The 27,914-nt window shown below is 52.5% G+C and overlaps 1 protein-coding gene across 2 annotated transcripts in view; it reads left to right on the plus strand.

The window, feature by feature from the left end:
- The window catches only part of ZFHX3 (zinc finger homeobox 3), a 125,534-nt gene that overhangs the window by 59,139 nt on the left and 38,481 nt on the right, over nucleotides 1-27,914 (plus strand). For both annotated transcript variants that reach the window (XM_050978892.1, XM_030227512.2), the window contains exon 4: nucleotides 9,483-9,714. In XM_050978892.1, coding sequence (XP_050834849.1) covers nucleotides 9,483-9,714 — 232 coding nt within the window. The remainder of the gene's footprint in view (nucleotides 1-9,482; nucleotides 9,715-27,914) is intronic.

The raw sequence follows: 27,914 nt of genomic DNA on the forward strand, positions 1-27,914 counted from the left end.
GTTTGTGTTTCACAGACACTTAAAGAACTTACCTTGGCAGCGTGGTCTGAAGTCAGCTTCAGATCTTGTTCAGGGTAGGCTGATGCCCAGCCTGTGTCTCAGAGGTCGTGCTGGCTGCCCAGCCTGGTGCCCAGCCCTGCAGCCTGTGCCACTGGCAAAGGGCTGCTCCACTGCCAGGAGCCTTCCCTGGCTCCAGGGTTTTCAGCTCACCTTCAAGACTCAAGGAGTATTATATATATCCTCTTTCTGCTCCCATTCTGTCATATTAGTCCATCATAGCATCCTTTAGTTTTCCTTCCTCCCTTATCGCCTGATCTTGAAAAATCCTTGTTGTGGACTGTGGGCAAAGGATGGGCTGGGTCTTTTGTTTTTCCATGGATCTCTGTTGGCTTCTGCGCAGGGAGATTGTGTCCTCCACGTCTTTGATACTGATACTCTGTGATTTATGGAGAGGATCGAACAATTGTCTTGTGCGTTGTTGTTACTGGTTTTGGTTATCTGCTGGGAGTTGAGGGGGTGCAGCGCTGGAAAAAGTTGGAAAGAAGCAGTATGAAAACAAGGAAAGCTTCAGTCCATCAGAGCTTCCCTGGCGGTGGACGAAGCAATAAATCCCAGGCAAGGGGAGTTAATCTGTGTCCGTAGTGTTTTATTAGATAGGGTGAGCTCAGGCTGGGTTTCTGTGGCTGGTTCAGGGTCCCACGTGGTTTCATGGTGCATTATTGCAGCAGTCCCTGGCTGCACACAGGGGTCCCCTCTGTCCCCCCGTCCTGCCTCCAGCAGGACCTCAGCTCCACGGTGCTGCTGGGGCTCTGCTCTGCAGCCACTGGGGCACCTGCAGCCGGGGCAGCAGGAAAGGGACTGGCACACCTGGCTGCCCCTGGACTCTGGGACGTGGGGCAGGGCACTGTGGTGTCAGACAGTCCTCAGGCTTTTCCTTCAGAGACCAGTGGTTCTTTTCCAGAAGAATTAATATGGTGGGAAAAAAGCATTTTAATTTAAATCCTTCAAGCAGGCTCTGTGCATAGAGAGGGGTTTGGGTGGCTAAGTGAGCTGCATTTTCTGAGCTGTGTTACCAGCACAAGACCAAGGAGTGTGCTGCATCAGAGCCCCTCGGAGAGCCCTCCTGTGTGACACAGGGATCCTTCCCGTGGCTGCAGGAGGAAACAAAACATCACTGGTGTGGAGAGTCCTAGCCTGGCTCTGTGTTACAGAAAGCCCTCTTCAATCACTCAGCAGCTACACAATTACAATATGGACAACAGATTTCAATCCTGCTGTCTTTCCAGGTTCCCCCCAGACCTTTTGATTACATAATTTACTTTTTATCCAGTGTTTTTCCATATTCCCAGGCTGCTCTAGTTCACCTGAGTGTTCACAACTTAGCAACTCACACTGAACTGATTATTTTGAAGTAGATGTACAAAACGTGTTATAAATGTCTGGGCAGTGGCATTGAGAGGCCTGCTTATGGTTACTGTCTTCAGCTGTTTTTTACCCATTTGTTTTCCTGACCCTGAAAAAGACAAGGCTCCCTGAATTCCTCAGCTCCTGCCTATCCCAGTACTGAGACAGGAATGGGCTGGAAGCTCTGAGCCTCTTCCTTGGTGATGTTGCTGCATTCTGGCACAATTTTTTTTTTTCTTTTTTCATCACTCCATCCTATTGCTGTCCGTACGGTGCTTTTCTGGCAAAAGTGCAGCTTTTCCACCGTGTTTCTCCAGGGATGACAGCATCCATGGAAATATGAAGTGACAAAACTGTATGCTTTCCTGAGGATCAGAATGTCCCTAATCCAGGCTTTGGTTCAGTTGCAAGAGGAGTTCAGCCATTCCCAAGTCTGTGCTGCTCCACAGGAGCTGCTGGGTGAGGCTGGCTCTGGGTGACATCCTGACTGGTCATAGGAGAGGTCACGTTGTGTGGAGTTTGTTGGTTCCTGCTGGCCAGAGGTGCAGGGTGAGCAGCAGAGGTGCCCTTGCTGTCGTGGGCCCTGTGGTGGAGCCACAGCCAGGCAGGAGCGTGCAGGGTTGAGGGCAGCACTTTACAGGCCAGCTGATAGGAAATGTACTCTGCTGGTGCTGTGGTTTTAGCACTATAATTAGCAGAATCGATACTCACGCTCCTGTGTGCATCTCCATGTGCTGCAGCACTTGCGCCTGTGTCCCCCGGGAGATGTCGGGCATCTGGAAGATTCTCTGCAGTTGAGTTGTAGTTGCCCAAGGGTGGATTTCCTGGGTTGGCAAGTCTTTGCAGCGCAGCTGTGGGAGAAGAGAAAGCTGGATGCTGTTAGGAGAGTGCCCAAGTGCAGTCAGACCTGTTCCTTCCCCCCTCTCTGGGCTGCTCAGCAAGTGTGCGGTGACCCAGGTGTGCAGGGGATACCTGTGCTACTGGAGTTAGGTACTGCAGGTGAGAACAGCATCTCTGGCTGCTCCCTCACCTCCCTTGGCATCTCCTCCCTCCCTCGAGAGGTCTTCAGCCAGCATCCCACTCTTGTTTCCCCTGCACTGGGAGGGGTTGGCCAGCATAATTGGGCCAGTGCTGACTCCCCCATGGACTTTGTCCTTCCTCGAGACATGGGAAGGAAGTCTTCCACAGGAGAGGAGTCTTTGTGAAGCTCTTGGCTGTCAGCTGTCCCCATACAGGTTTGCATCTTCAGGCATCTCTTCCAAGGAATGATTAATTAGTGATTGCAGGTCTGTTGCACAATTAAAAAGATGTGGGGGCTGTCATTACAAGTTGAGCCTTTCCTGGCACTTGCTTTCTGTTAACCTCTGTTGTTCTCTGTCCACAGACCCCATGGGACTGTGGGTGTGCAGGGATGCTACTCATCACGGGCAGCATAAACAATGTCCTTGTTAGGAGCTGCTCCAGGACCCCATGAAGAAGTTGGCTGCTGAAGCCAAGCAGTAGCTGGGACTGTGCCTCCCCCTGGGCTTTAGCCCCTCCTCATTAAGCAGGTTCGGGCTATTGATTGGGAGCTTGTGTTTGGAAGAGTCTTACTTACTCTATGCATTATCTTGACAGATTGATCAGACCTGATTGAGAACCTCTTAAAGGAACGAACAGCTGTAATGGGAAAGTTGGACTCTGTCATCCGTTAGGATGATTCTGGGAGCGAGAAGAACGAGGCTGACATCTTGGAGCAATTGTATTTACAATTAACATGGCTGAAAACGATTGCCTCTATTGATCCCCCCTTCCTGCAATTACAGCCCCATTGTTTACATTCCAGCACTTCAGTTATAAAAAGGAAATTCAATAATTATTGCATTATTTAAAGTTAAAGTGCCACAGAGTTTGCTGGCTATGCTTGCTGGTTGATTTAACGTTCAGTAAAATCCATGCTGAGCTCTCCATCCTTAGGCTGAGCAATATTTGGCTTTTAATGAGACTTCAAGGGCTGGTGGAGCAAACCCCATTTGCTGGGTCGCTTTTGGGTTTGTGGGGGAACCCAAAACCTTGCAGCACGGCTACACGGCTAACAAGGAGAGCATCTGTGGCATTCACTTATTGTCAGGCAGGGCTGGGGGGCTCAGAAAGTGCAGATGTGGTGGGGTATAGGGATGGCTGGTAATGGGGACAGTTGTGTCTGTCCTTCTTCAGGCCTTTCAAGGTGAATTGGGAACTTGGGACTGGTACCTCAGCCTCTGTGGCACGAGGGAGTGCTACATTTCCAGCCTCTAGGTAAGAAAGATAAGGATAATACAAGCAGTTACCACAAGCTCAGCTGCAGAAACTCAGGTGCAAACGAGCCTGAACCCCAGCAGTGGCGCTGCACCACGGAGGTGTGATGCACGGAGGCAGGAGGAGGGAAGGGTTTGTAACGCTGCTCCTTTGGAAGCAGTAAACAATTCAGGATGTTGGTTGGATATAAAAGAGCAGAAGTTCAGCTTTTGAGCCTGCTGGATGCAGGATCGATTTCCCCCCTTGCAGAGGAAGGGGAGGCTGTTGGCACTGCAGCCCTCCCCAGCCCGGGTCCCGCTGCGCGCTGCCCGCCCGCCGCTCCCGGCTCCAGGAAATTCCAGCTGGGGCTGCAGGTGTGAAAGGAGAGCAAGATGGATTGGCCAGCCCTGACTTTTATGGAGTACTTGGAACAGACCAGGATCAGACAGCTGCATCCACATGACTTTCATTAAAAATTCAGATTCTTCACTAGCGGGGCTGTGTGATTTATCTCGTGCAGCACATCAGAGGCACTCGGGGGCCAGGAGATGCTCACGAGGCCTCTGAGGTCTGCAGCGGGGTCGGGTCCCCTTCTGTGGTGACCCATAGCCCCTTTCCAGCTCCTCTGTAAGGGTCACCTCCTGTCCCTCCCCAGGGGCGTGCAGTCCTCACTGGCACCTGAAGGGTTTCCTACCAAGCCTGTGACTAATTACCCTGTCTGACCTCACTCGAAGAAGGGTCAGTCTCGGGGTTTTCTCCTGTGCTGCGGATCTCCTGGCAGGGCTGAATGGTTCCAGTAGCTCCTGAGCTTGGGTCAACCTCTCCGAGTAAACACTGAGGCTCTGCCTGGTTCTGTGTGCTGGTTCTGGTCACTGGGGCTGCTCAGACATCAGTGCTAGTAGGAGAAAGCCAGCGCAGTGCACCTCTGTGGTGCTGCTTCTTTCTGTGGCTTTTGTGACCTTCCAGCAGATTTTTGGCTCCTTCTTCCCCAGCTGCATCTGTCAATTCTTTGAAATCACTGCTAGCTTTACCCATCCTAACAGAGCTGAGTGCTGAGTTCAGAGGTACAAAAATGTTACATGTGGAGAAAATCTCTGCCAAGGATGGTGAAGTCTGACAACTTCTTTTTCAAGAAGCTCTGGGTAGTGGAGTGGCCTTTGTATCCATGGCAGGGTATGCTGTGATGTGAGAGTGCTCAGAAGTGATGTGGAGCAGGTTTCTGCAGACTGTTTGTCAGTGACCCACACAGCACCTGGCTGTACAGAATGGTCAGAGCAGTGAGGAAGAGGATGTTTGTGCAAGCAGGAGGGCGGGGAACTCGCTGGGGCCATGCCTGACAGGCTTTGCACAACCCTGCAGTGCTGAGGATCCCAGGGCTGCAGCTGCCGGCTCACAGCCAGGGTGAGGAACACCTTTTTTCGTGCTGGTTTGCTGCTGTGTAGCCTTTATGAGCTTATTTTCCTACTTTGGGTTCTGGCCCCCAGTCCTGTTGCCTCACCTGCTTGTCCTGCCCAGAGAGACCCAGACATGTGCAGGGGATCTCACGGGCAGCTGGGGACCCCCACCCGCCTGCCCTTGGGGCAGGGACAGAGGTTCTGCTGCTGGTTGTCCTGCCAGAGTCTGCACAAGGGTCCGTCCTCAAGTCTGGAGAGAGTTTTCTTACATGTTCTACTGCTTTTGTAGCATCGGCACCTCCTGAGGGTGGTGATGGGCTGTCCCCCTCGCAGTGCAAGCCAAGGCCCTGAGGGGATCCCAGTGCTGTGGCCTGGGCTTGTCCTGAGCAGCGTTCAGGGCCCTCCGAAGGGAAGGCTTTGTGCCAGTTAGGGCTGCACAGCAACCAGGCCTTTTTCTGCTGAATAATAAACCCCCAAAGCACGAGATAGTTCAAAGTGTTGTTGCGTCTCCCTGGTGGGTTGAGGTTACAGGTCAGACGTCCCCCAGAACAGCAACTGGGCTGCTTAACATGGCAGAGAGGGACTGAAGAACCCCCTGGTGCCCCTGGCAGTGCTTCAGGGGCATTCTGCCCTGTCTCCATTGGAATCAGGCTCATTGCACCAAGGCTGAATAAACTTTGTGCAGAAGAGATTTTGAGCAGATAGTGCTTTAGCATCTTTTAAAATTGAAAAGATTTTTTAACATTTAAAAGATGCAGAAAAGCTTAAAAATCAGATGGTGAATATTGAACTGCAGGAACAGCTACAGAGGTGTTCAGGAGAGTTTGTTGCTTGTGTAGCAGCAGCAGCTCGGGGTCTCTGTGCTGGGTACTGGAGTCTCAGCTCCAGGGAGCTTCGTGTGGTGTGTGGCATGGGCTGAGGGGGGCTTGTCTGCAGTTGGGCAGCATGCTGCAGTGTCATCTTCAATTCCATGATGGTTGTAAAGTACTGTGCGTGAGGCAGCATAAGATGGGGAAAGGAGAGATGGTAAAATAAACAAGAGTTTGGGGTATGTGAAGGATGGAGGGAGAGAAACAAGAACTGACTGTGGCATCATTCCTTGACTTTGTTTAAAAATTGGATTTCCATAGTTGTACCCTGTGAGCATTTTCTGCTTAGCAGAAGAAAGCAGTTCTGAGGCAGACACTGGAAAGTGATGGCTGGACAGTTGGTGTGGCAGGACCGGCTGGCCTGGCACCTGCAGCTGCCACCGGAGCAGTGGCACCGGGGCCGTGCCACCTGAGCAGGGCACTTGAGCAGTGGCACCTGAGCAGTGCCAGCAGGGCAGTGCCACCCAGTGCCACAGGGCCAGGGCAGGACAGCGAGGGGCGGCTGGCACAGCGCTGGGGCAGAGGAGGGAGGTGAGGCCTCTGAGCAGCAGCGTGCTGAGCGGAGCCCTGCGAGCACAGGCTGGGCTGGGGCTGGGCTGGGGCTGGGTGCGGGGCCGGGTGCGGGGCCGGGTGCGGGGCTGGGGGCTGGGTGCGGGGCCGGGTGCGGGGCTGGGCTGGGGCTGGGCTGGGTGCGGGACCGGGTGCGGGGCTGGGCTGGGGCCGGGTGCGGGGCCGGGTGCGGGGCTGGGCTGGGGCTGGGTGTGGGGCTGGGGCTGGGTGCGGGGCTGGGGCTGGGTGCGGGGCTGGGGCTGGGTGCGGGGCCGGGTGCGGGGCCGGGGGCTGGGTGCGGGGCCGGGTGCGGGGCCGGGGGCTGGGTGCGGGGGCCGGGTGCGGGGCCGGGTGCGGGACCGGGGGCTGGGTGCGGGGCCGGGTGCGGGGCTGGGTGCGGCGGGGCCGGTGCAGGGACAGGAGCAGCCCCTGGGGAGCTGCGCTCCTGAGCCGTATGGTTTCCATCAGAGCGTTCCTCTCTCTGTTTCTGATTTAAAGTGTAGCTTTGACTCACCCTGATCAATATTTTGCATGCCATGCGTGAAGAACCAGATGTTGGAAGTTTCCTATTGTGGAGAGGGAGGGGGGAACATCCCTTCAGACTCACAGAAATCGATGTTTTCTGACAGAAGTTGGTTGGTTTTCCTTGGAACAATATATTCTTTTGATTTTCAAGTTGATTTGTCTTCTAACAAGGTTCTGGTTTAGTATTTTGAATTTGTTTCCTGTGATACGGATAAATTCTCACAAGGGGGAAGTTTAACAGTGTGATGGGCAATAACTACACGTACTTGGACAACGTTTCATCGCCTCCAGCAGCTCACAGCTCCGACTTGCTCGGCCCTCATGTCTCCTTTCTCTGGACTGCTCCTTTCCTTTGCTGGAGGATGGGTTGAATCAGGTGCATGTGACACTGTGCCTAGGCTGGGCTTGGTGGTACCTTCAGCCTGTGACTCCTCCAGCACCGTAGGCAGGTGAGGCTGACCCCAGCACAAGAGATGTTTGGGAGGAAGCAAAAGGGGAGCATAAAATAAGACACACTTATTAAACTGTTTAAAACAAATGTTTTCCTAAAACCCCCTTTTAAATGAGAGCAGTGCAGACTGTGCCTCTGGTTCCACAGAGACCATGTCCTTAATATTTCCTTGAACCCGTGACCGGATTTTTCTCTAATTGCTCACTGGGGGTTTTCTCTGGCTCGGCGCAGAAGCTGCCGCTGAGCCCGTGGGCACTTCCTGAGCTCGCACGGGGTTTGTGGGATGGGAGGACCAGGCTGCTGTGGCTCCTGGAGCCAGAGCCAGGCTGGCAGCAAGGCAGGACCAGGAGGCGGTGGCAGGGGTCGGGCAGAGCCAGGCTGGCGAGGCTGGGCCGCCTGGGATGAGCCCACAGCTCCTGTGGCACTCGCTGACCTTTCGTGCCTTAAGCCATTTGTCTTTTTCTGGCTCAGGAAGAGGGCAACGCATGCAAACAATAGAAATGAGATGAGGAAGAAGTTCTTATAAGGAAAAACAGCAAAAAATCTTTTGAGGGCACCAGTGGGATTAGTGCCCTCGTGGGTTCTTCAAATATTACAGTGAATTTAATTAAATACATCGTGATCCCAAAAGAGGCTTGTCTAATTAGCCAGATCTAGAATACATTTATTCTCTTTCCTTGCTCTTCCAATGAGAAGCCTCAGCATCAGCTCATATCCTATTTTTAATCATTCCTAGACTCAGAGGGCTCTCCTTCCTCCGTGTGAGCAAGGCACACAGCACTGGGTAATATGTGTCTTTAATCTTATCTCAGCTGTAACTGAGATAATAAGCATCAGAATTTTTTTCCAGAAGGTCCTGGCTGCACGTAGGCAATATTTTTGATTGACAAACCTCAAGATCATTCCAAATCGCTGTACTTGTGCCTCGGGCCAAGTGTGTGCTGAGGAAAGAGTTCCGTGAGATGACACAAAGGCTCAGGGTGGTCTCGGGATTGGATGGAAGGAGCAGCAGGCAGTATTGCACAGCTGAACTGTTTGGTGTGGGGTGGAAACACCAAAGGCCCTCATTGAGGGATTTCATGGTGTTTCACCTTGGTTTTCATTTCTTCTCAGGTAGTGACACGCCCGTACTGTGGAATTGGGAAAGTTCCTGTGACCTCCTGCTGCCCAGGGGGGAGGGACAGCAGCTGTGCTGTGGCAGCCAGTGTGGCTGTGCAGGGTGAATTCTGCCCTCTGCTTCTAGGGATGTGGGATCCATGATGGGAAATGGCTGCTTGTTTCCCCCGAGGCATGGACCTCTGTACCAGGGGATTGATAGGTTTTGCCAAATAATTGTGGTATGATAATCCAGAAGTAGCTGTATTGGCTGTGACTGCACTGCTCGGGAGGGGACAGGGATTTTCCAGGTGGTACCAGCTGCATGCTGACCACTGGCTTTTCAGCCAAGGTCTCTGTCACAGCCATCTTACAGGCCAGGCTGCTGCTTCCTTCCTGATCCAAGGGAGTAAAACCTGGATGCCAGAGAGCAGAGAGCTGGATGATGGACGGGATGGCTCTGCACTCTGCTTCCGTACACTGTGTCCAGGACCTCTTTATCTAGTGGGTTTTTTTGTGTTCTGGGGTTGCTTTGTTTTACTCTTCCTAGTTTTCCATGAGAATTTACCAAATTTAATTTTGAGTTTGTTATGCAGTTGGATCTCCTCCCAGGACAGGCTTTGAGTGTGAGGGAATGAGCTCTGAGTGGGTCGTGAGCAGGTGTAACTGCTGGGTCTGGTGCTTTCCCTCACTGAGTGGGATGATGGTGGCTGTGTCCATCTGTGCTTTGTGCCCATTTCAGTGCATTTTGGTTTTTATGCTCTTCAGCAGGAGATGGTGTAATACCTTGGGAACAAGCAGGCGTTGTCTCATTGGATCTGTGTCAAAATGTGGTTCCTTAACTAATTCCCAGGTGGCTTTTAGCAATTTACAGTGGCCTAACCCAGGAGGCTGGGGGTGATAAAGGTCATTGACATCCCTCTGCTTTGCTCTCCGCAGCATCTGCAGCACCATGAGAGCGGGGTCGAAGGTGAAAGCTGCTACTACCACTGTGTGCTCTGTAACTACTCCACCAAGGCCAAGCTGAACCTCATCCAGCACGTGCGCTCCATGAAACACCAGCGCAGCGAGAGCCTCCGGAAGCTGCAGCGCCTCCAGAAAGGCCTTCCTGAGGAAGAGGAGGACCTCGGGCAGATCTTCACCATTCGCAAGTGCCCGGCTGCCGAGGCTGGTGAGTGCTGCCTGGGCATGAGCGGGGCCGGAGCTGCAGGGGTGGGCAAGGGGCGTCCGACCCACTGCGCGGTTTGGTGGCAAACCAGGGCATGTTCCTGTCTCTGTTCCTGCTGCCGGCTGACACAGTTTATCAGTAACACGTGTCAGGAATCCCACCTGCCTGAGGTGGGGTTTGGGAGGTTGAAGTGTGTGTGTTGGTTCAGGTCACTGTCTTAAACCCTGGAATCTTGTTTGAGTATCTAAAGATACTGTCATGTCTGGACAACTCAACAATCAGTGCGCCAGTAGATGTTTTGCAATGAGTCAAGTGTTGTCCTGAGCACCAGCATAAGCTGTGCCAGCTTGGCACTGATTTCTGGTACTGCAGCCACTCTGGACTGGGAGGAGGAGCTGGGCCAAAGGGGTGGGCAAGACGTGCAACTTTGCCATGTCTGTTTTCCATGTCTCCTCTAAAGTGAAGGGCTTGTATGAAACATTTGCTCACACAGATCATAGGGCAGGGATTGCAGCTGCAAATCCAGCAAGAGTTGGTGTGCCTAAAAGGGGCAGCTAGGCTGGATGGAATAGAGATGGTACTTTGTTTAGTCATGTAACGGGCTGAGATGTTTTTAATGTTCTGAAAAACCCAGGTCTCCTGAAGCCCTCTTGGGAAGGGAGGAGGAGAATCATCCTGGGTCAGCTGGTTTGTGTGCTGTCAAGGCACAGTGATGCTGGAGATGGGGTGTGGCAGCAAAAACCTTCACAATCCTCATAGCTTCAAGCAGGACTTTTCTCTCTGCTGTGAAAATCCTACAAATAGCCACTCTGGGGAACTGGCAATGAATGCTCATGGAGACAAGGAAGGTGATCTCGGCTGAAAGGGTTGAGAAGGGACAGCAGCAGCAGCTGAGGGGGAACATGTGGGTTTTTCAGAAGTGTCCCTTGAATTCACATCTGGGTCTCATTGCTGTTACACCTGGGAGTAATGAGGATCTGAAATAAAGCCAAAACGCCCCAAGAGTGTGACAGGAGATTTTTCATTAAGAGTTGAATTCAGTCTTGTGTAAAAAAGTGCCCACTCTGTGACCTTGGTGGCCCAGCAGAGTGGGGAGCACGGAGCGCGCTTCCCAAAGGTCGCGGTGACAGCGGGAGCGCGGTGCTGCCCCACCAGCCCGGGGGGACAGCGGGGACAGCAGCCCTGCTGCCCTGGAAAACATCCCCATTCCAAAGGGCTCTTTGGGAGGGCTGCGGGTTGTGAGCTGCTTAAATGAAAAATGAGCACGGAGGGGAAACCATCCGTGCCCTTTGTGATAGACAGAACAACCTTGAAAACCTTGTTTACTCTAGAAATTTCTGTTTACCTTGTCTTTTTCTGTACAAACCTTATCTTTCTCGTCCGGCCGCCCAGATTAGGACATGGCAGGTACTGGGAGGGCAGGCGCTGACTGCCTGGGAGGGAAAATGGTTTGGTGACCATTTTAAAAAACGTATTATTTTTGAAGTCCTAAAAAATCACTATAAGGAAAGCTCAATTTACAAATATTTTAATTTCCTTTAAGCTTGTTGGTTCTTCAACAAAAACTGGCAGCAAACAAGACACAGTATCTTGGTCATATTGTATTTCAAAGGTTATGAATACAACCAAGAAAAAGGCTGCAGAAGGCAAAGGGGGTATCTTGGGTAGGTTTTGCAAGTCACTTGAAGCTGAGATACTTAATTTTAAACACTCCAGCCCATCTTTCAGCTGAAGTGGGACACCTGCAGGGATGGGAGTCAGGTATGGATGAGAAGCTGCTATAACCCCGAGGGGGAGAAGAGATGCTCCCATCTCCCACTCGTTCGGATCCTGTTACATCCCTCCAGGTGCGGGGATGCTCGGCTGCGGGGCACAGGGAGTGTGACTCTGTGCCCTGTGTCTCCTGCTCTCCAGGAGGGTCTCTCCTGTGTCCCCATCAAGGTGTTTATTGTTCTTTCCTGACCACTGGGTGGACTTTTCCCTGCTGCCTTTTGATAAGGCGTCTCTGTGGTATTAGAGATCAGCCTCAGACACCTCGGCAGACGCTTGTCCCTGACGCTTCTCTGCTGGGCATAAAGGGACAGTGACTTTGTTGTTGTGCTGCAGTCCAGGTGCAGGGGTGTGTTCTGTCCCGTGGCCTCGTGGGTGCAGCCCCATTTCCCCCTGCCCCCTCCAATGTCTGTGCTGGGCGCCGCTGCTGGGGCTGAACGCTGCGTGTGCCCGCTCTGGGGGTGCCCGCTCTGCGTGTGCCCGCTCTGGGGGTGCCCGCTCTGGGGGTGCCTGCTCTGGGGGTGCCCGCTCTGCGTGTGCCCGCTCTGGGGGTGCCTGCTCTGGGGGTGCCTGCTCTGGGGGTGCCCGCTCTGCGTGTGCCCGCTCTGGGGGTGCCCGCTCTGGGGGTGCCCGCTCTGCGTGTATCTGCTCTGGGGGTGCCTGCTCTGGGTGTGCCCGCTCTGTGTGTATCTGCTCTGGGTGTACCTGCTCTGGGTGTACCTACTCACTGCTGCCTTTAAAGCATGTAGGAGAGAGCAGTGCTGTCTGGAGATAGTGAGTAGATATTTGCTTGTGTAGATGCATCTCAATCTGTTGGAAGAGAGCTCTGATCACACCTTAATTAGTCCTCTAACAATCTGCAAAGGTCAGTGCCAATTGCCTGTTCATTTACATTTGTAATTGTGATGGTTCTTGATTGCACATTAGTTGCAACTCACTCCCTCCCACCCTGCAGAAGCTCAGGCAGCCTGAGCAGCTGCTCCAGGGGCACGGGGACCTTTGTCCCTGCCTGTGCCAGCCCCTCGGCCCTCTCCAAAAACTGGGTGTCTTTTGGGGAAGAGTATTAGGATCTGCCCTCCACTTCCAGTAAATGGATGACGAAGTTGTTGGCAGGGAAATTATATGAACATCAGGTAGGAAAGCCAGTCCTCCCTGAACGGGATAATTAAAGACAATTAAACTTTTCTTTGTGCTTTGAGAAGTGTGCTCATTACACAGGAGATGGGGGAGCTGCTGGAAGTTCAGCTGGTCTGTTGATCAGAGAGAACACAGCTTCAGGGACGGGGGTATTGTCCTCTCAGGGTATTTTTGAACATCTCTTGCTGTGATATCTGAGCTACTGGCACTGTAGATGTCAGCCCCTTGCTGCAGCAGCATCTGTGTAATGTTACCCATAAGCTAATTGATTTTTAATGATGGGGGTTTAGAGAAGAAAAAAGTAAAGAAATAGTGGCCATAATAAAAACCAAAATGTTCTCAAGATGTTGGATGAATGCACTTACAGCTCATTAGATAATGACAGAAACAAATGTGGAACAACCTGCATCGAATTCTCGTTCTGACTTGGGAAGTGTTTCTTTCATCCCAGACGGCATCGAGCACCACTCCCCTCTCCGTAGCTGGGGCAGCCGTGCTCAGGCTCTGTACAGGGTCCTTGGTCAGAGCAGGATCTGCTCTGTGTCCAGCCCATGGTGCCCCTGCTCTGCCCATGGTATTCCTCTCCATGTGCCACCCACACAGGGGGCTGCTGGGCCCACCCTGCTCAGCCTGTGTCCCCCCAGACAAGTGCTTGACGTGTTTTCTCTCTTATGTGTTTCTCCTGACTCCTCCTGTTTTCCTTCTCTGCTCTCCCTTTCCATGGTGTCTTCCTGTGGGAGGAGCAGAAGGGCTTTGCCCACGGTGTGGGACAGACATCCTTCAGGTGTCTGTCGGGTGGCCATGCTCCTTGCTTGCACCAGCCTCTCCCCCCTTTGCCGCAGAGGGCAGTGCCTTGGTGGCCACTGTCTCAGCAATCCTTTCTCAGTGTCACAGCAATCCCTCTCATTGCTGCCAGTCCCTTGGCCATCATCTCCTTGCAGCAGGGATTCTGGCTGGGGCACTTGCAGGAGGAGCAGGGCTGGCACTTCAGCAGCCCTTGCTGGACACCAAAAGCTGTGAGCAGCCCCTTTGTCCCGTTAGGACGGGGGGCTGGGGAGGCTGGGGAAGCCCTTGCTGGGGGGGCCACCTCTGCCCCTCTGCCAGCCCACAGCAAGGCACTGGCCACTCTCCCTGCTCCAAAAAGGGGTTACAGTTATTTTCAGGAATACCTTTACTGCAAAGCTCTGCTCTGAGAACCCCTGGAAAGCTGCTGGCTCCTTGGGAGGGGGGCATGCCTCAGAGCCCCTGCTTTCTCCCTCGCTCTGCCCCACAGCAGAGCTGCCCTGTTTGCCCGCATCTCCCGCGCGTGCAGTGTTTGACCTTTCGCAGGGCTGGGAGCTGCAGACTGCAGTCAGGATGTGAATCTTTAATGAAACCGAGTATGTAAACAGAGCTGCAGCATAGCCCAAGCAGTATTCAGATGAGAAAACCCCACGTGGTGTAAAAAGGGTAGTTCCCAAGCTCAGAATCACACCTCGGCCTGACCTGCCTGTGTCACCTGCAGACAGCAGGGTGCTCATTTGGTTGCTGCACCTCCGTGCACTGGGTCATGTGATTCCTTCATCATCAGCAAGCATGGAGTAATTATTCATGGAGTTGGTTACAGCAGGGGTGTGAGATGTGCCTTTGGGGTGGATTTTTCATGATAGCAGACTCTCTACTTCCAGTAGAACTTGTGAAGTGAACGTTGGTAGTGATAAATTACATTTCTCCCTGCTTAAAATAAATTTAGTGGGATCTGATGTCCTCCACTTGGTGTCCATTAGAGAGTGTGGTCACTCTTAATGACGCCTGTCAGTCTCCAACTTCTGATGGAGGTAATGGAGGGTTTTGGAAAGAAATCACCAGTTTGCTTTGTAATCTCTCTCCAGTTTTTCATGGGACTTGATTTCATGCAGCAATTAAATGCTTACCAAGCCTATGACCTGGATGGTGCCTGCAGGAAAAGAACAAGCGGAGCCCATGCTACAGCATCTGCCAGTTAAAACCACTCTGCAGCTCTGGCTCTGCTGATGATGCCAGTTACATGTCTGAAATGTGTGGCCCTTGCAGAGGGCTGGGGAAGTAATTTCCAGGCTTATCCTTGATTGACACATTTAATAATCTGCCTGCCCAGGTTACAGCCTGAGCTCTGTGTACAAACACCGAGTGCTGCCCAGCTTCATCTGTATCTCTCGGGCTTTTACCTGTCACTCTCCAAAACCTGGTACTGCCTTTTCCCAGTATGTGCTCTGTAACCCCTGAGGGCAGGGATCTGTAGCCCCTGCTCAGCTTTGTTTCCAGAGCACTGCATGTAAATCCAGCCAAACCATGGTGTGGCAGGGTCAGAGCTGGGCAGCAGCTTGTCCCTGTCATCTCCTGAGACTCAGGGAGCGAGACCAGGGATTGTCCTGCTTTGAGACAATGTTCACCCGTGGTGCAGTAGCACATGTGGCCCAGAGCAGAGGCAAACAGCCCTCGGCCCTGAGTGTGTTGGGCTGATTGAACTTGCAGTTCCCTTTACTGCAGCAGTTCTGATCTCCCTGCCAGCCCCACCAGCGACACCCACACGCAGGATTGTCTCTTGTTTTCCAAGATCTTGTGTCACACATGTTCATTTAGAGGACAGTTTGTTGCCTTCCCCTTTGTTGTTCTGTTGAACCTTGGAATTTTTTTCTTTTTTTAATGGATTGAATGGCTTCAGGACCTTTTGCCTTTCCAGCAAGTTCCTAACAGATTTGCAGTATTTCTGGCAAGGTCTCTCCACCGAGGACCATCCCAAGCCTGGGCAGATGACAGAGTCTCTTCTCCATGGTCAGGCAGAGAGACAGGAGGAAGCTTTTGGTTCTGCTTTAGTTTCACATTGCTTTAATGCTCATTGAAATCCAGCAAAAGTGTTTCTGGCAGCCGTGGATCATGATGGCTGCATTCAGTTGGCTCCTTTAGAAGGCCTGAGGACATGAGGAGAGTCCAGCAGTTAGAGAAACTTTCAGGGGTCTTTTCTTTCCTGGGATCGTCCTGTAACATAATTTCAATCTGTTCCTTCCCTGCACCCTTTCTCCCACCTACATTGTGGAGAGCCCCATTCCCATCCCATCAGCATCTCTCTGTCCTTTTTCATTTGGGACACCATGGGGCTGTTGAGGTCTGGGCCCACGGAATGCAGGGATAAAGTTGGTTCTCTTTAATATCTGGCAGAAGGAGATTTCCTTTGTTTTGGTTTTTTTTTTTTTATTATTTTTGGGGTTGGTTTTGAGTTTAAAGTCAAGAGCATTTGTGCCTTAGCTCTGCTTTGACCAACCAGCAGCAAAGAGATAATCTCGAAAGGATATGAAAGGTTTAATCATTTTAATTTTGTTTTTATTGAAGTTGGTTGTGCCTTTTTTCCTGTGCCCCTGGTAAAGGGGGGCTGAACAGAAGCCTGCCCAAAGGCTGCAGCATCTGGGTGATGAAAGGGCAGCGGGAGGAGCCTGGGGAGGCACAGGCAGCAGCACCCAGCCATGGCAGGAGTCTCACAGACTCTATCCCGCTCCACCTCCACTTGTCCTGGGGAGCTCATGGCTTTCATTAAGCAGAAACAGAGGAAGCTCTGACAGCTGACTTGTTCTAGGATGTTTTTCTTGTTCAACGGCATCTTAAAGCCCTTTCCACTTAGGAAAAGTAAAGGAGGAAGTATCACCAGATGCTGCAGTACAACACTGTAAGGCTCCCGGTTCCTCTTCTTCTCTGCTTTTTTCTGTGTATTCAAGCAAACTCCAAAGCCAGACTGAAGCCCAGCTGTCAAGAGCTCAGAGTCTCCCTGAGCTCTGTTTCCCTGGGGACTCAAGAGTGGCTTCCCTGTCTCTTGGAACTCTGTCCCTGAAGCTCTGCTGTCGATGCCCAGGGCATGGTGCCCACTGCACCTTCTGCTTCTCTTCCCTGTTTCTCTTTTCCCCTTTCTCCTGCATAATTTAGAATTGGGAACTATTCTCCTGAGAACTTGGAGGTGGTTGTTGCAGTGGTGCAGGTTAAAGACTGAAGGTCTCTCCCTGTGAGGGGTGAATCAGTAAAGCTTTGAAGACCTTGCAGGCACTGCAGCATGGTCCCCAGGTGTGCTGGAGCAGGTGAGATGTCCGTGTGAGTGACTTGGGATTCATACTGACAGCACACTGGCCTCTTGGTGAAGGTCCCATCAGTGTAGCCATGCTGCTTCTGTCCCAGACTCGCTCCTGCTCAGTTGCTGTGTCTGACCCAAACCCCTGCATTGATCTTCCGGTGCCATGAAGAAAAAGAAACCCTCCAAAACCTTAGACACATTCTCCAGCAACTGTTCCTCCACTTTTAGCCTCGATTTATGATGTTTCTCTCACAGACTCTGTTGCAGCAGCTCATGCCCAGCACCTTCCCACGGGCCTCTTGTAGCCATTGCTGCGCTTCTGTTTTCTCCCTTGCTGTGGTTCTGGGCTTCAAATTAAATATCTCTGGAACAAACGTGTCTCCTCCTGTGTGCCCAGGTTAATGAGCTGAAAGAGTTGCCTGGCTGCTGTGCTGTTCTTGGGGTATTAGTTTGGAGTCTCTTCTTTTGTTCCACTGTTGACCTGAATTGAAAGGGGCTGGAGCTTCAGCACAGAGTTCTGGTGGTCCCTCTGGTGGTCCCTTGTTCCCGGCTGACAGGCCCAGTGACACCCTGGCTGGGGACAGTGGCAGAAAGGAAAGGTCACTCACCTTCAGCTGGGCACAGGCTTTGTGTTCAGGGGCAGCAAGGATGTTTGACTGGTTTGTGAGTAAGCAGTGGAGCAGGTGAGACCTGGAGCAGCACGCTGATGTGCCTTCCTGTTGGGAAGGTGGGTTTGGATCCTGCTGCCACCAGCCATGCCCAGTTAGACTTATAGGCTTCACTGTCCTATGTGGAAGATCCATTTGTTTATCATAGCTGATACCAGCCTACAGGATCATGCTCAGCACTGTAGAGAATTTCCTTGCACCTCCTCTCTTTGGGGAATATCCTTGCAGGGCATCAGCTCCTCTCCTGGTTGTTCCTGCTTGTCCCTGCCGTGGTTCTCCCATAGTTCATTCTGCTGCAGGAGCAAATGTCTGATGGTCTTTAACTGGCAGGACTGAAGGAGGAGCTCCCCTGCTACTCAAACCTCGCCATGCAAACCCAATACACTGCCCAAAATGGGAAGGTTGAGACCTCTGTTCAGAGGAGACATTGTGAGAAAAGGAAGTGCTCTCCTCCACCTCTAATCTGTAGGTTGTGGATTTAATTGCAAGAGATATACAGCTTGGGTTCTGAATTGGATTCCTTTTTTCCTGTACGAGCCATAGGCAAAATGAGATTCCCTCCGTGTTCAGGGGGATGAATTGTGAAACAAGGTTTTGCAGCAGCTGGCTCAGGCTGGCAGTGCCCCCTGGCCTGGCCTGCTCCAGCACTCCCACTGCTGTGGTGTGCACGTTGGACCACTCTCCTGTGTCGCTGCTCTGGTCTTCTGTCTGCCTGTACTTCTGCAATGCACTTGCTCCTGTCCCTTCTGGGAGGCCTATTGATCCTCTGGTGATGACATTAACGTCCTCAGAACTGCCTGGGAGGGAGCTACCACATGCATTTATTTTTCCACTAAAACTCTTAAGATTGGCTAATAACGTGCCTGTCAGCACCAGTGTCCTGCCTGCTCTGACTGCTTCAGAGGGAAATCTGGGGGCCCATAAACAAATAATAACCTGCCTAAATCGAGGTCTCATCCTTGTTCCTACTAAAATTCAGTTCATGCCCTTAAGCAAGAGCGTTTCTCTTTTGTCTAAATACTCAGTTTGCTTTTCCGAGTTGCACATCTCAATGCCTTTGCCATCTATTTTGTTTTGACCTCAATGATTTCTTGAGGCCACAAGTTCCAAAGGTTAATTGGGAGCTGTATGAGAAATTATTATCCGTATTTGCTTCCAATTTGCATTTTTTCCCTTTTCCGTGTCAGTCCTTCCAAGAGTGGTGAGTGAGAGAAGCAGTGTTGGTCTGACTCTACTGAACCTCCCCTTGGATGCTCCTGGGAAGGCCACCTTCAGCTCAAAGAGCCCGAGCCCCCTCCCTCTCTGTACTTCCTCCTACCCCTTTTCAGGCTTTTCATTCATGTGTGGTCACTTCATTAAATAAATAGCACTGGTTTGGAGTTTTTGGTTCTGTTCTCACAGGTGCTGTCTCCCCTGTCAGGTGCAGGTTTCTGCTGGTCTGCAGGGATGTGCTGGCCGCTCCACACCCCGGACCACTCAGTGCCCCCCGTGCCCCTGCCTGCGCCCCAAACCCCTAAATCTCGGTGTTGCTCTGGGATGGTGTGTGTGGGGCCCTGCGTGCCCCCATCACTCCCCAGGGCTGGGGTTTGGGGTTAGAGTGAGGGCACCAGGGGCACAGCCCGATCTCACTGCCCATCGCAGTGCTCACTGTGCAGGCACTGCTGCACCTTCTCTGGTTACCAACTGAGCTGAAGCATTCTGGCCCTTTCCATCCCCTTTTCATGGTGATGAAGGTTGAATTAGGGTTGAGTGTTTGGGATTGTTCCTTGGCCTCCACTGCTACTTTGCTGCCTCCTTTGTGGCCAAACAATGGGATTAATTTGGCCTTTGCCAGCCCTGCTCAGCGCCAGCCGTTCCACTCCACTTGCACAGCCAGCTCTCCCTTCCACAGCACCTACTGCTGGCTCCTGTTCTGTGTGTGTGGCGTGGAGGGGCCCTCGTGGTTTGTTTGTGTGGCCTGGCAGGGTCAGGCCCTGCTGGTGTCCCCTGCTCCAAGGGACCTGTGGGGAGTGGCGGTGCGGGGCAGCAGCCCCTTCCTGCTGCACCAGCCGGCAAGGACGAGCCCTGTCAGGGGCAGTGCGGCGCTCACGGGCGCCTGCCTGCCAGGGGTAATCATGCAGGCATAAATTCGGAAAGTTGCAAGCTATGAGCAGTCTTATGAGCATTAAAAGTGTCCTCTTTGCCAGAAAGGTCATTCATAACTTGGCTGCGCCGCTGATGTACAGTCAGTGATATTGATTGATTAATGTATAAAAAGCACCAAATCCATTTGCTTCTGTGAAAGAGAATAAAGTGCAGTCGACTCTCTCTTTATTTTCACCTCATCCTTTTGTTTGAAGGACGTTTTTTTTTTCTCTTTTTGTTTTGCCAGCTAGGTTTAAGGGGGTTACAAAAAGCCAGTTTCTGCCAAGTAATGCGTTCACAAAGGGAACATTGATTCACATCAGTGTCGCTTGAATTACCCTTAAAGGTTTGCCAAGGAGTTGTTCTTATATTAACCTTCTGTTCATCAAAGACGAAATAAATAAATAAGTCATAAAATCAGCTTCACTGCCCCTGCTGGAGCTGGACGCAAGACAGGAATTTCTCATGTTTGGAATTTGTGCTCCAGGTGCTGCACGCTGGCCCCTCTCCCCAGGCTCTTGGCCTTTTCCCTCCTGCAAAGCTGTTCCCTCAAGGCCCCAGTCTGAGCTGGGACGAGTGTTGATGGTTTTAGGGAGGGGGGCTCCTGCAGGGGAGTATTTTAGAAGGATGTTGTATTAAAAGTTCATTTAATCATTGCAAGCATAAATAGAATGATTTCTGTGCAGGGCAATGAGGCCCAAGGCATTCTGCCCTGGCCAGGGTCGGCATTCTTCTTATTCACCCAAGGTCTTGTTTGTTTTTCTGGACTTACTGGGCCACTGGTAATTAACTCTGTGGTGTTGTCATTTCCCTCTAGTTAATTCTGGAGTGGGAGGTACCTTGGTGCCCACGGAGCTTTGTGCAGCACCCTCTCTCCTTCCCGTCTCTGAGGTGCCCTGGCATTGTCCATGTCCACCCCAAAGTGCCCTTGTCCCTTGTGGGCAGCGAGGGGCTGCAGGTCTCTGTTCCTTTGGGAGGATGGCTGTCCTCTGCAGCGGGAGCTCTGTTGCTTTTCTTCAGTGCTTTTTAATCAAACCTCTGCATTTTCACTCCGTCCCTGTTCCAAAACTGTGTGGTGCTGGTCAGTGACATTTCTTCTCTAGAGCAGGAGTTTCTTTGGCTTTTGCATGTCAGGCAGCTGTGCCCATCACACTTAGCCAGCAAACACAGAGCTTGAAAATCAGCTCCCCTTGGAAACATCTCTGTGCAAGGTGTCCCCCCCGACTGTCATAACCTGCCATCCCCAGATCAAGAGCCCATGGCAGCCCTTGGCATTTCAGATAACCTGAGCCATCCTGCCACAATGCCACAAGGGATGCCCTCACTCTTGGTTTCCAGCCTGGCTGGGCTCCTTGGCTCCCAAGCACTGTCTGGAGCCACAGAGGAGCTCAGCTCCTGAGTTCTGCTGTGGAAGCCCTGTGCTGGCTGCAGCATGAGCAGCCTGAAGTGCCCGTGGTCACATGCGCCAGTGGTGCTGTACACTAGTGCATGAGCCCACGGGTACCTGAGGTCCCACCAACCTCCTCAGTGCTGCCAACGTGGCACTTTTATTCCAGCATCTCTTACTGGTGAAGAATGATGTGATTACCCTGCCAGCTGTGAGGGTGCATGGTGGGGTGAACACCAGAAATGGCAGTGTGCAGGATCCCTGCAGGATGTTCCTCTCCCTCGTGTCTCTGTCTCCTTTGCCTGCGTGGTGCACGTGCTGTGCTGGCCCCGGACCTTGTGCTGCCCGATCCACATCCCCAAGGGGCAAACCCCCAAACTCGGGAATGGCTGACAGCAGGGCATGGCACCTCACACCCCCAGGAAGAGCCTTTTCCCCCGTGACCGCTGTGCAGTCTGAAAGGAGAATCATCCTGTTTTTTAATCTTTTTCTGTGATTGTGGGAGCACTGCAGCCGGCCGAGGCCCCCTCCCCCTCTGGCGAGGCAGTGAGGATTGGATCAGATGATACGGAGTGTGCATGCTGAGAATGAATCCATTTTCTCTCCTCCATCTCCCCAGAATAAATTAGAATTTGCCTGATTTAATAAAATGGCTTCATCTCTCTGCCATCTTTTCTGTCTCCCATGTGCTCCATCCCCGCCCCCGCTGCAGAGGAATGGGTCTGGCCTGTGCCAGTGCTGTCTGGGGCTGGCGAGGGCTCGGTCGGCGCCTGCCCAGCTCTGCCAGCGCGGCGCAGGACTGGGGCCTGGGCCTTCCTTACTGTCCAAGGCAGTGGCTGTAATTGCTGTTGAGGTCGGTGCCATTTACTGTCCCTCTGCTCTGGCCGGGGCTGTGGCTGCCGAGCAGTGTTTGGGGACAGGCAGGGGCTGCTCCAGCGCCGTGCTCTGCTCTTGTGTGCCTGTGTGAGAGCACATGGAGCAGGGCTGAGCACTGCCACAGACTCCCGAGGAGGGGGCCAAATTTGGCTGGCTTCACTACAGCCAAACCTTTTTCTCTTGCCTGGATCTGGTGCTTTAATTCCTGTTTCCTAGGCTGATTTTTTTCCTTTCCGTTCTGACAGTAATTGCACCGGGCGCGCTGGGAGTGGCGGCTGCTGAGCGGTACCAGCTAAATGTTAAGAAAGGTTTTAAAAACAGACTGAACTCTTCCTTAATGAGGCTCAATCGTGCTCTCCTCCGGGTGGTTTTGTTTTGCTGATCTGTCAGTTTTTCAAGGATTTAATTGCACTTTTTTCATATTAGTCTTTGAAATGGGGCTAAGCAGCTTTCTCTAAAATGCAACACAAAAAGGAGAGATGCTTCCCTGTTTTCTTGCTTTGCTTTCATCACTCCAGGATCATCATCTGCCACTGGCACCAGGGACCCTGTAGTGATAAAGAATAAAACCTCTGAGAGCACAAGTGAAGGGCAAGCTGCACTGCTGTGGTGGCCCCACAACTGGAAACCCTTGCCAGTGGTTCCCTTTGCTTCTCGGCTCCTCTGGCTGTCTCCAGTTGGGTCGCTACTCATGCTAATCCTGGAAGATTTTCCTAATGTTGGGTTTGAAGGGAGAAGCAGGAGGCAAAGGCTGAACTGGCTTGTCCAATGTAGCTCCTTTCCAGCAGAAATGACACAAAAATGAGTCAGAACCAACCAATGCTCATAGCCTCCTGGAGCAGCGGAGCTTGGCAGAGCCTCTGGAGGCCTCTGAGCCCAGGCCCTGCTCGGAGACAGGCTGGCCAGAGCTGTCTCTGCTGGGGTCTGAAGCATCTCCAAGGTGTGGAGACCCCCCCAGCCTCTCTGGGTCCCAGAGTCCAGCTGCTACAGCTCTGGGAGTCCAGGGCAGGGGATGCCAAACAGATATTGCTGGGATGGGTGGAGGCAGGAGAGAGCAGGCAGAGGTATCTGTGAGGCTGTTACCTTTATGGCACAGAGAAAATAGGTTTGAAGCAATCAGCAAGGAATTCTTAATGGCTTCACTTGCTCTGCTCTCGTGCTCTCCTCACGGGACAGGTTGCACAGCAGCCAGGCTGCGCAGGCGCCGCCCCGCCACGCACTGCTTTAACCAGTGCTTTGTTTTGCAGAGATGCACAAAGCTGCTGCTGAGTTTCCTGAGGATGCTGATGAGCAGCAGAGCAGTGAGAGCTCCAAGCCACCAGGCAGTGACTCTCCTTCCTTAGCCTGCAGTTTATTTTTATGTCTCTTTGCAATTACATTTCTTATTTTTCATTTTTCTTCCCTTCCTCTTGCTTTGCTTCTTTTCCTCCTTCTTCTTTTTTCATGTTTATACCTTAAATATTTCAGTCTCTTATTTCTAATCTCAGCATAACAAAGCCTGTTTTCTTTTCTTGTTCCGATGTGTGCCTGCCTCCCTATGAGCTCCCAGCACACCTCTCATGAGCATGTAAAATCTAAGAACCAGATCTTTGAGATTTCAAAATAAAATAAAAGTAAACTCTGCTTTAAAAACACTTTAGCAGGAAAGCCAGGCTAATTGTAAATCAATGAGTCTTAAAATGCAGCATTGATCTCCAGTTAGAAGTTTGAAGGGGAAAGCAGTAATTACTGTACTGAAGGTAGATTTTTTTTTTCTCTTAGCAAGTTCTGGGCAGAAGGAAGGCTCATTAGGGCAGCACTTCAGAATCTGAGTAATTAGTTTAAAAAGTACTTTTGTGGTGTTATTCCCATGGCTAGAAATTATTGGAGTCTTCACAGATTCGTAGTTCTGCTCTGATAAAGTTTGATTTATTGTTGTGTTTGGTGGGGAAGATCCTTCCCACACAGTCACCCGGGTGAGGATCCGGAGTGGGGATCAGGCCAGGAGGAATTGCTGTGGGTACCTGGGGCCTCTTGCCAGCAGGGGAGCCTCAGCCCAGTCGGATGGGATTGGAGCTCTTTGTGAGCAAACTCTGGCCAGTACCCCAAAGGAAAACAGAGCAGACATCTGGGAATCAGAAGAGAGGCTCTTGCTCCTTGTGGCCATCTTTGGCCTCCTGTCCAGGTACCTGCAAGCCCCTTCTTGCTCATGGGGGAGGTGGCTCAGGTCTCTGAGTCTTTGTCGTGCCACGACCAGCTCTGTGCTGTTTCATCCCCTGTGCCACCCTGCTCAGGAAGGCAGAACTGCTCTGCCAAGACTGTCAGGCTCGTGTAAGTCCGTGGCATTTCTCCGTGGGTTTTCCAGCTAATTCCTCCCATGAGCAGTGTGATCCTGCTCTCCTTTTCCAGGCTGAGGCAGAGGAACTGGCTGCAAGCATCACCTGGGATGTGGATGCAGCCTCATGTGACATGGTCTGCGTTCACTCTGGGAGGTGGGATAGGGCAGAAGTACCCAGGCCTTGCTGTGTTCACTGACAAAATTATGCTAATTTGGGGAACTGACCCTGGAATTAGCATTAATCCATGTGCAGGAAGGCTTTGCAGCATGGCTGGTGAGCCCATCTGTCCTTGGGGAGCAGGGTTGTGCTTCTGCCAGTCTCCCCAGTGTGTTAAACTGGGATAGTTGCACAGTCTGACTTGTCAATCCCATACCTCTGGCTGTGGCTGTTCCTACTCGCCAGACTCGATAAATATTTTCACAGAAATTATTCAGTTTGCAGGGACAGTCATAGATCTGATTCTGCAGGGGAGGAAAGGGGAAGGTCTCTGGAGGCAGAAAACCCTTGTGTGGCAGAAAGCCTGCTGGGAAGTCAGCTCAAGAAGAATTAGAAACCCTTTAAATAAATGCTTACTTGACATGACTCTGTCTCCCCCAGCCTAACAAGCAGGGAAGCGAATGGCAGCCGCTGGCCAGAAATTGATTGCATTAATTGATATGCCAATAAGAGAGCTTGTTACATCCGCCATTGGTTAGGAGGCCGGCTAACAAGTCCCGCTGATCAATGGAACCAATAAAGATTTCATCCATTAATGAGCAACATGGTAATTAATGTTATCCATAAACCAATTAGCCTGGGTAGCTAATGTGCTGGTTAGCACAGTGAGTGGTGGAGCCGTGGGTGGCACAGGCCGGCTGGGGCACAGGGGACGTCACCTCCCCTGCACAAAGGAGACATCATCACCTCTCTGCTGTGCAGGGGACGTCCCTTCCCAGTGCCACCACAGGGCTTGGAGCAGCAGCTAGCTCACTCTGGGCCTCCCAGAGTGAGGGTGTCGGGAGCGTGGCTGGTGGGATAGGTCACGCTGCTGGGAAGGGGCATGCTTCTCTAGGTTTTCGAGGCATTTTCAATTACTACTTTCACTTTTTGTAACCTTTGTGTAACACACAGGCACCTTTGACACTTACATGTTTTTGGAGATGCACAGGTTTCTGTAACCCGTGTTCCATGGTGAAAGGCAGTGTTTGGGTTCTTGCTCTGTCCCTGGGAAGCTGCCGGAGCCCCTCGGCCCGCCGCTGACCGCAGATGCTGCTGGGCACAGCCCTGCACTGGGCTATCCCACACCACCAGCACCAGTAACCCTGCTGACACGGTAACACAGCGTGCAGGTTGAAGCCTGCTGCCTAAATCCACTTGCCAGGGGCTTGCCCCGAGTGCCAGCACCACTGTGGCATCAGGACTGTCCGTAGGTATCGGGACAGGGCGTGCAGGAGCAGCCCCAGGCCCTGGGCAGCATCAGTCCCACAGGCTCCACTGTGGACTTACCTCGGATTGTTGGATATTGACCCTGGGAGACCCCTTGTGGATTCCCTAATTGAAAATTAATACCAGATCAATGCCGTGGGCATTTTGCATATTGATCATAAACAACTTTGAAGGCACCAAGTGTGTGTTGGATCGATGCTCTCTCAGCAGGCTGCAGGGAGTGTCCCTGTGCCTTCCTGCTGGCCAGGTTCCGTGGAGCTGCTGGGGCTGGGGTGGTTTGTGCCAGGCTGGGGGCACAGCACGAAGTTCACAGCCTGTTCCTGTGGCTCCCTTTGGATGGGGAAGGAGGGGACGTGGTGTTTGTTTGCTTATTTTAAACCAAATGGCCACAGCCCAGAGGCATCCCAGAGAGCAGGGAACAATCACCCTGTCCTGGGCGCACAGCCCTCCCTCTGCGCCTGCCACGTGCAGCCTGACACTTTCAATAGAGGTTTCCAAAAGCAGAGGTGCTGTTTTTCTGAGGGCACCCGAAGGGAACTCAACAGTGGTTTTTCCCTGGCATTTTCATCTTACATTTGCTCTGTGAGGGTGGTATTTAGACCCTTCTCTCTCTGCTCAGGGCATTCACCATTTTTTTCAGAACGGTTTTGGGCTGAAGGGAGCAAATATTTTATATCAAACTCAAAAAAACCCCTAAAAACTTAACCTGAGAATCTGTAACTCATCCTTGGAAGCAAGGAGGGATTCCTGTGGGCATGGAGATAAAACATCTGGACAGGCACTGCGTTGCCTGCCCCTCCACACACGTGTGCAGCACAAGGCAGCGCCTCAGACCCGGCAGGGGAACCACCTCTGGCCTGGCATAGGCAGAGCACAGGGAGCAGAGAGGGGCAGGACTGGATGGAAGCCTGCATCCCAAAGTTGCCCCTTATTCTGGGAGCAGCCGGCAGCTGCAGGAAGTCGCTGTGCATCTGATTAGCGCGTTACGGCTTTCATGGACTCGGCTGCGCTGATGAACTGGGGCTGGGGACAGCCGCCTGTAATTGGGAGAAATAAATTCCTGTCACAGGCCTCTGCTGGACTCACCACCTGTGCATGCACCTTCCTCCGGGTTCCAGGAGTGGAGCCAGTCCCCAGAGCACCTGACGTGCCCTTGTTAGTGGGAAGGAGCCAGCCTCAGGGACTGCAGACCCCCGGCACCATCCCAGGGCCAGCCTCAGGGACTGCAGACCCCCGGCACCATCCCAGGGCCAGCCTCAGGGACTGCAGACCCCCGGCACCATCCCAGGGCCAGCCTCAGGGACTGCAGAGCCCCGGCACCATCCCAGGGTGGCTGAAGGGTTCTGTCTGCCCAGTCCCCTGGCATGGCCCACCTGATGCTGCCTCCCTGCTTGGCCTCAGGCTGGCAGCTTGAGAGCCATCAGTACCATCACGTGTCTCACTGGGAGCTGCTCTGTGCTCTTCCCTTTTTCTTGATCCTCTGTGTTTCACTTGGGAGCTGGAGCAGCCATTCACTGTTGCTTCCTGAGATCTGATGACAAGTGGAAGATCCTTCCCCTGTGTGTGTCAGGAGACATGGGCATCACAGGGGAGGGGGTTTTGTGATGATGCAAAAGAAATAAGAATGAAGGTATGGTTTCCTTGAAAAGAAACCCATCAGCTGTTTTAAATTAAAAGGGAAAGAAAACAAGGCCAGGGTGGGCAGGGCTGTGCAGCTCACGGTGGTGCAAGGCCGCAGTGGGCACCCCCATCCCTGCTGGGCTGGGCTCCTCTGGCTGCTCAGTGCCCCTGGAGTTTGGCTGTTCTCAGGCGTGGATGGGCTGCCCTGTGAGTGTGTGGTGGTGGGGAGTGAGTGGAAAGGCTTCACTTGACATTCCCTGACCTCCCAGTGCAGCTGAGTGCTGGAGAGCCAGCGCTGAAATTGCAGTCGCTTTCAATTACCCGAAGCCCAGAGAGGTGGAGAAAAAGGGGCTGTAGGCTCCAGGAAGCTGAAGGCGCTGCTGCTGCTGCTGAAAGCTCCTTAGTACAAGGGGAAGAGCAATTACTGACGTTGTGCCAGTGCCACAAACCCAAACCAGGGAGGAACGAGCCAGGCCGGGCTGTGCCAGGGGGATGTGGGACCCCTCAAGCATGCCCTTGAGGACAGCTCCATGGCTGCAGAGCTGGGGGCTGTCTCCCCTCCCTGTTCTCCTCAGCAGGTGTTTGTTGTGCATACCAGAGCTCACCTGTGTTACCTGCTCCCCGCTGTGTGCCAGCCCAGGTGGTGTTTGGTTTGGGAGGGCTCTCGGTGCTGGCAGAGGGGGGATGGCATGGCAGTGAAGACTCCCCGGGCTTGGAAGTGGGGCTGTGTCTTTGAGGGACTGCCTTGCTGCCAGGCCTCCATTCCTCTGCAGTGAAGTGAGACCATGACCATTCGCACCAAA

Source organism: Serinus canaria, chromosome 11, assembly GCF_022539315.1.
Source record: "Serinus canaria isolate serCan28SL12 chromosome 11, serCan2020, whole genome shotgun sequence".
Classification (NCBI taxonomy): Eukaryota; Metazoa; Chordata; class Aves; order Passeriformes; family Fringillidae; genus Serinus; species Serinus canaria.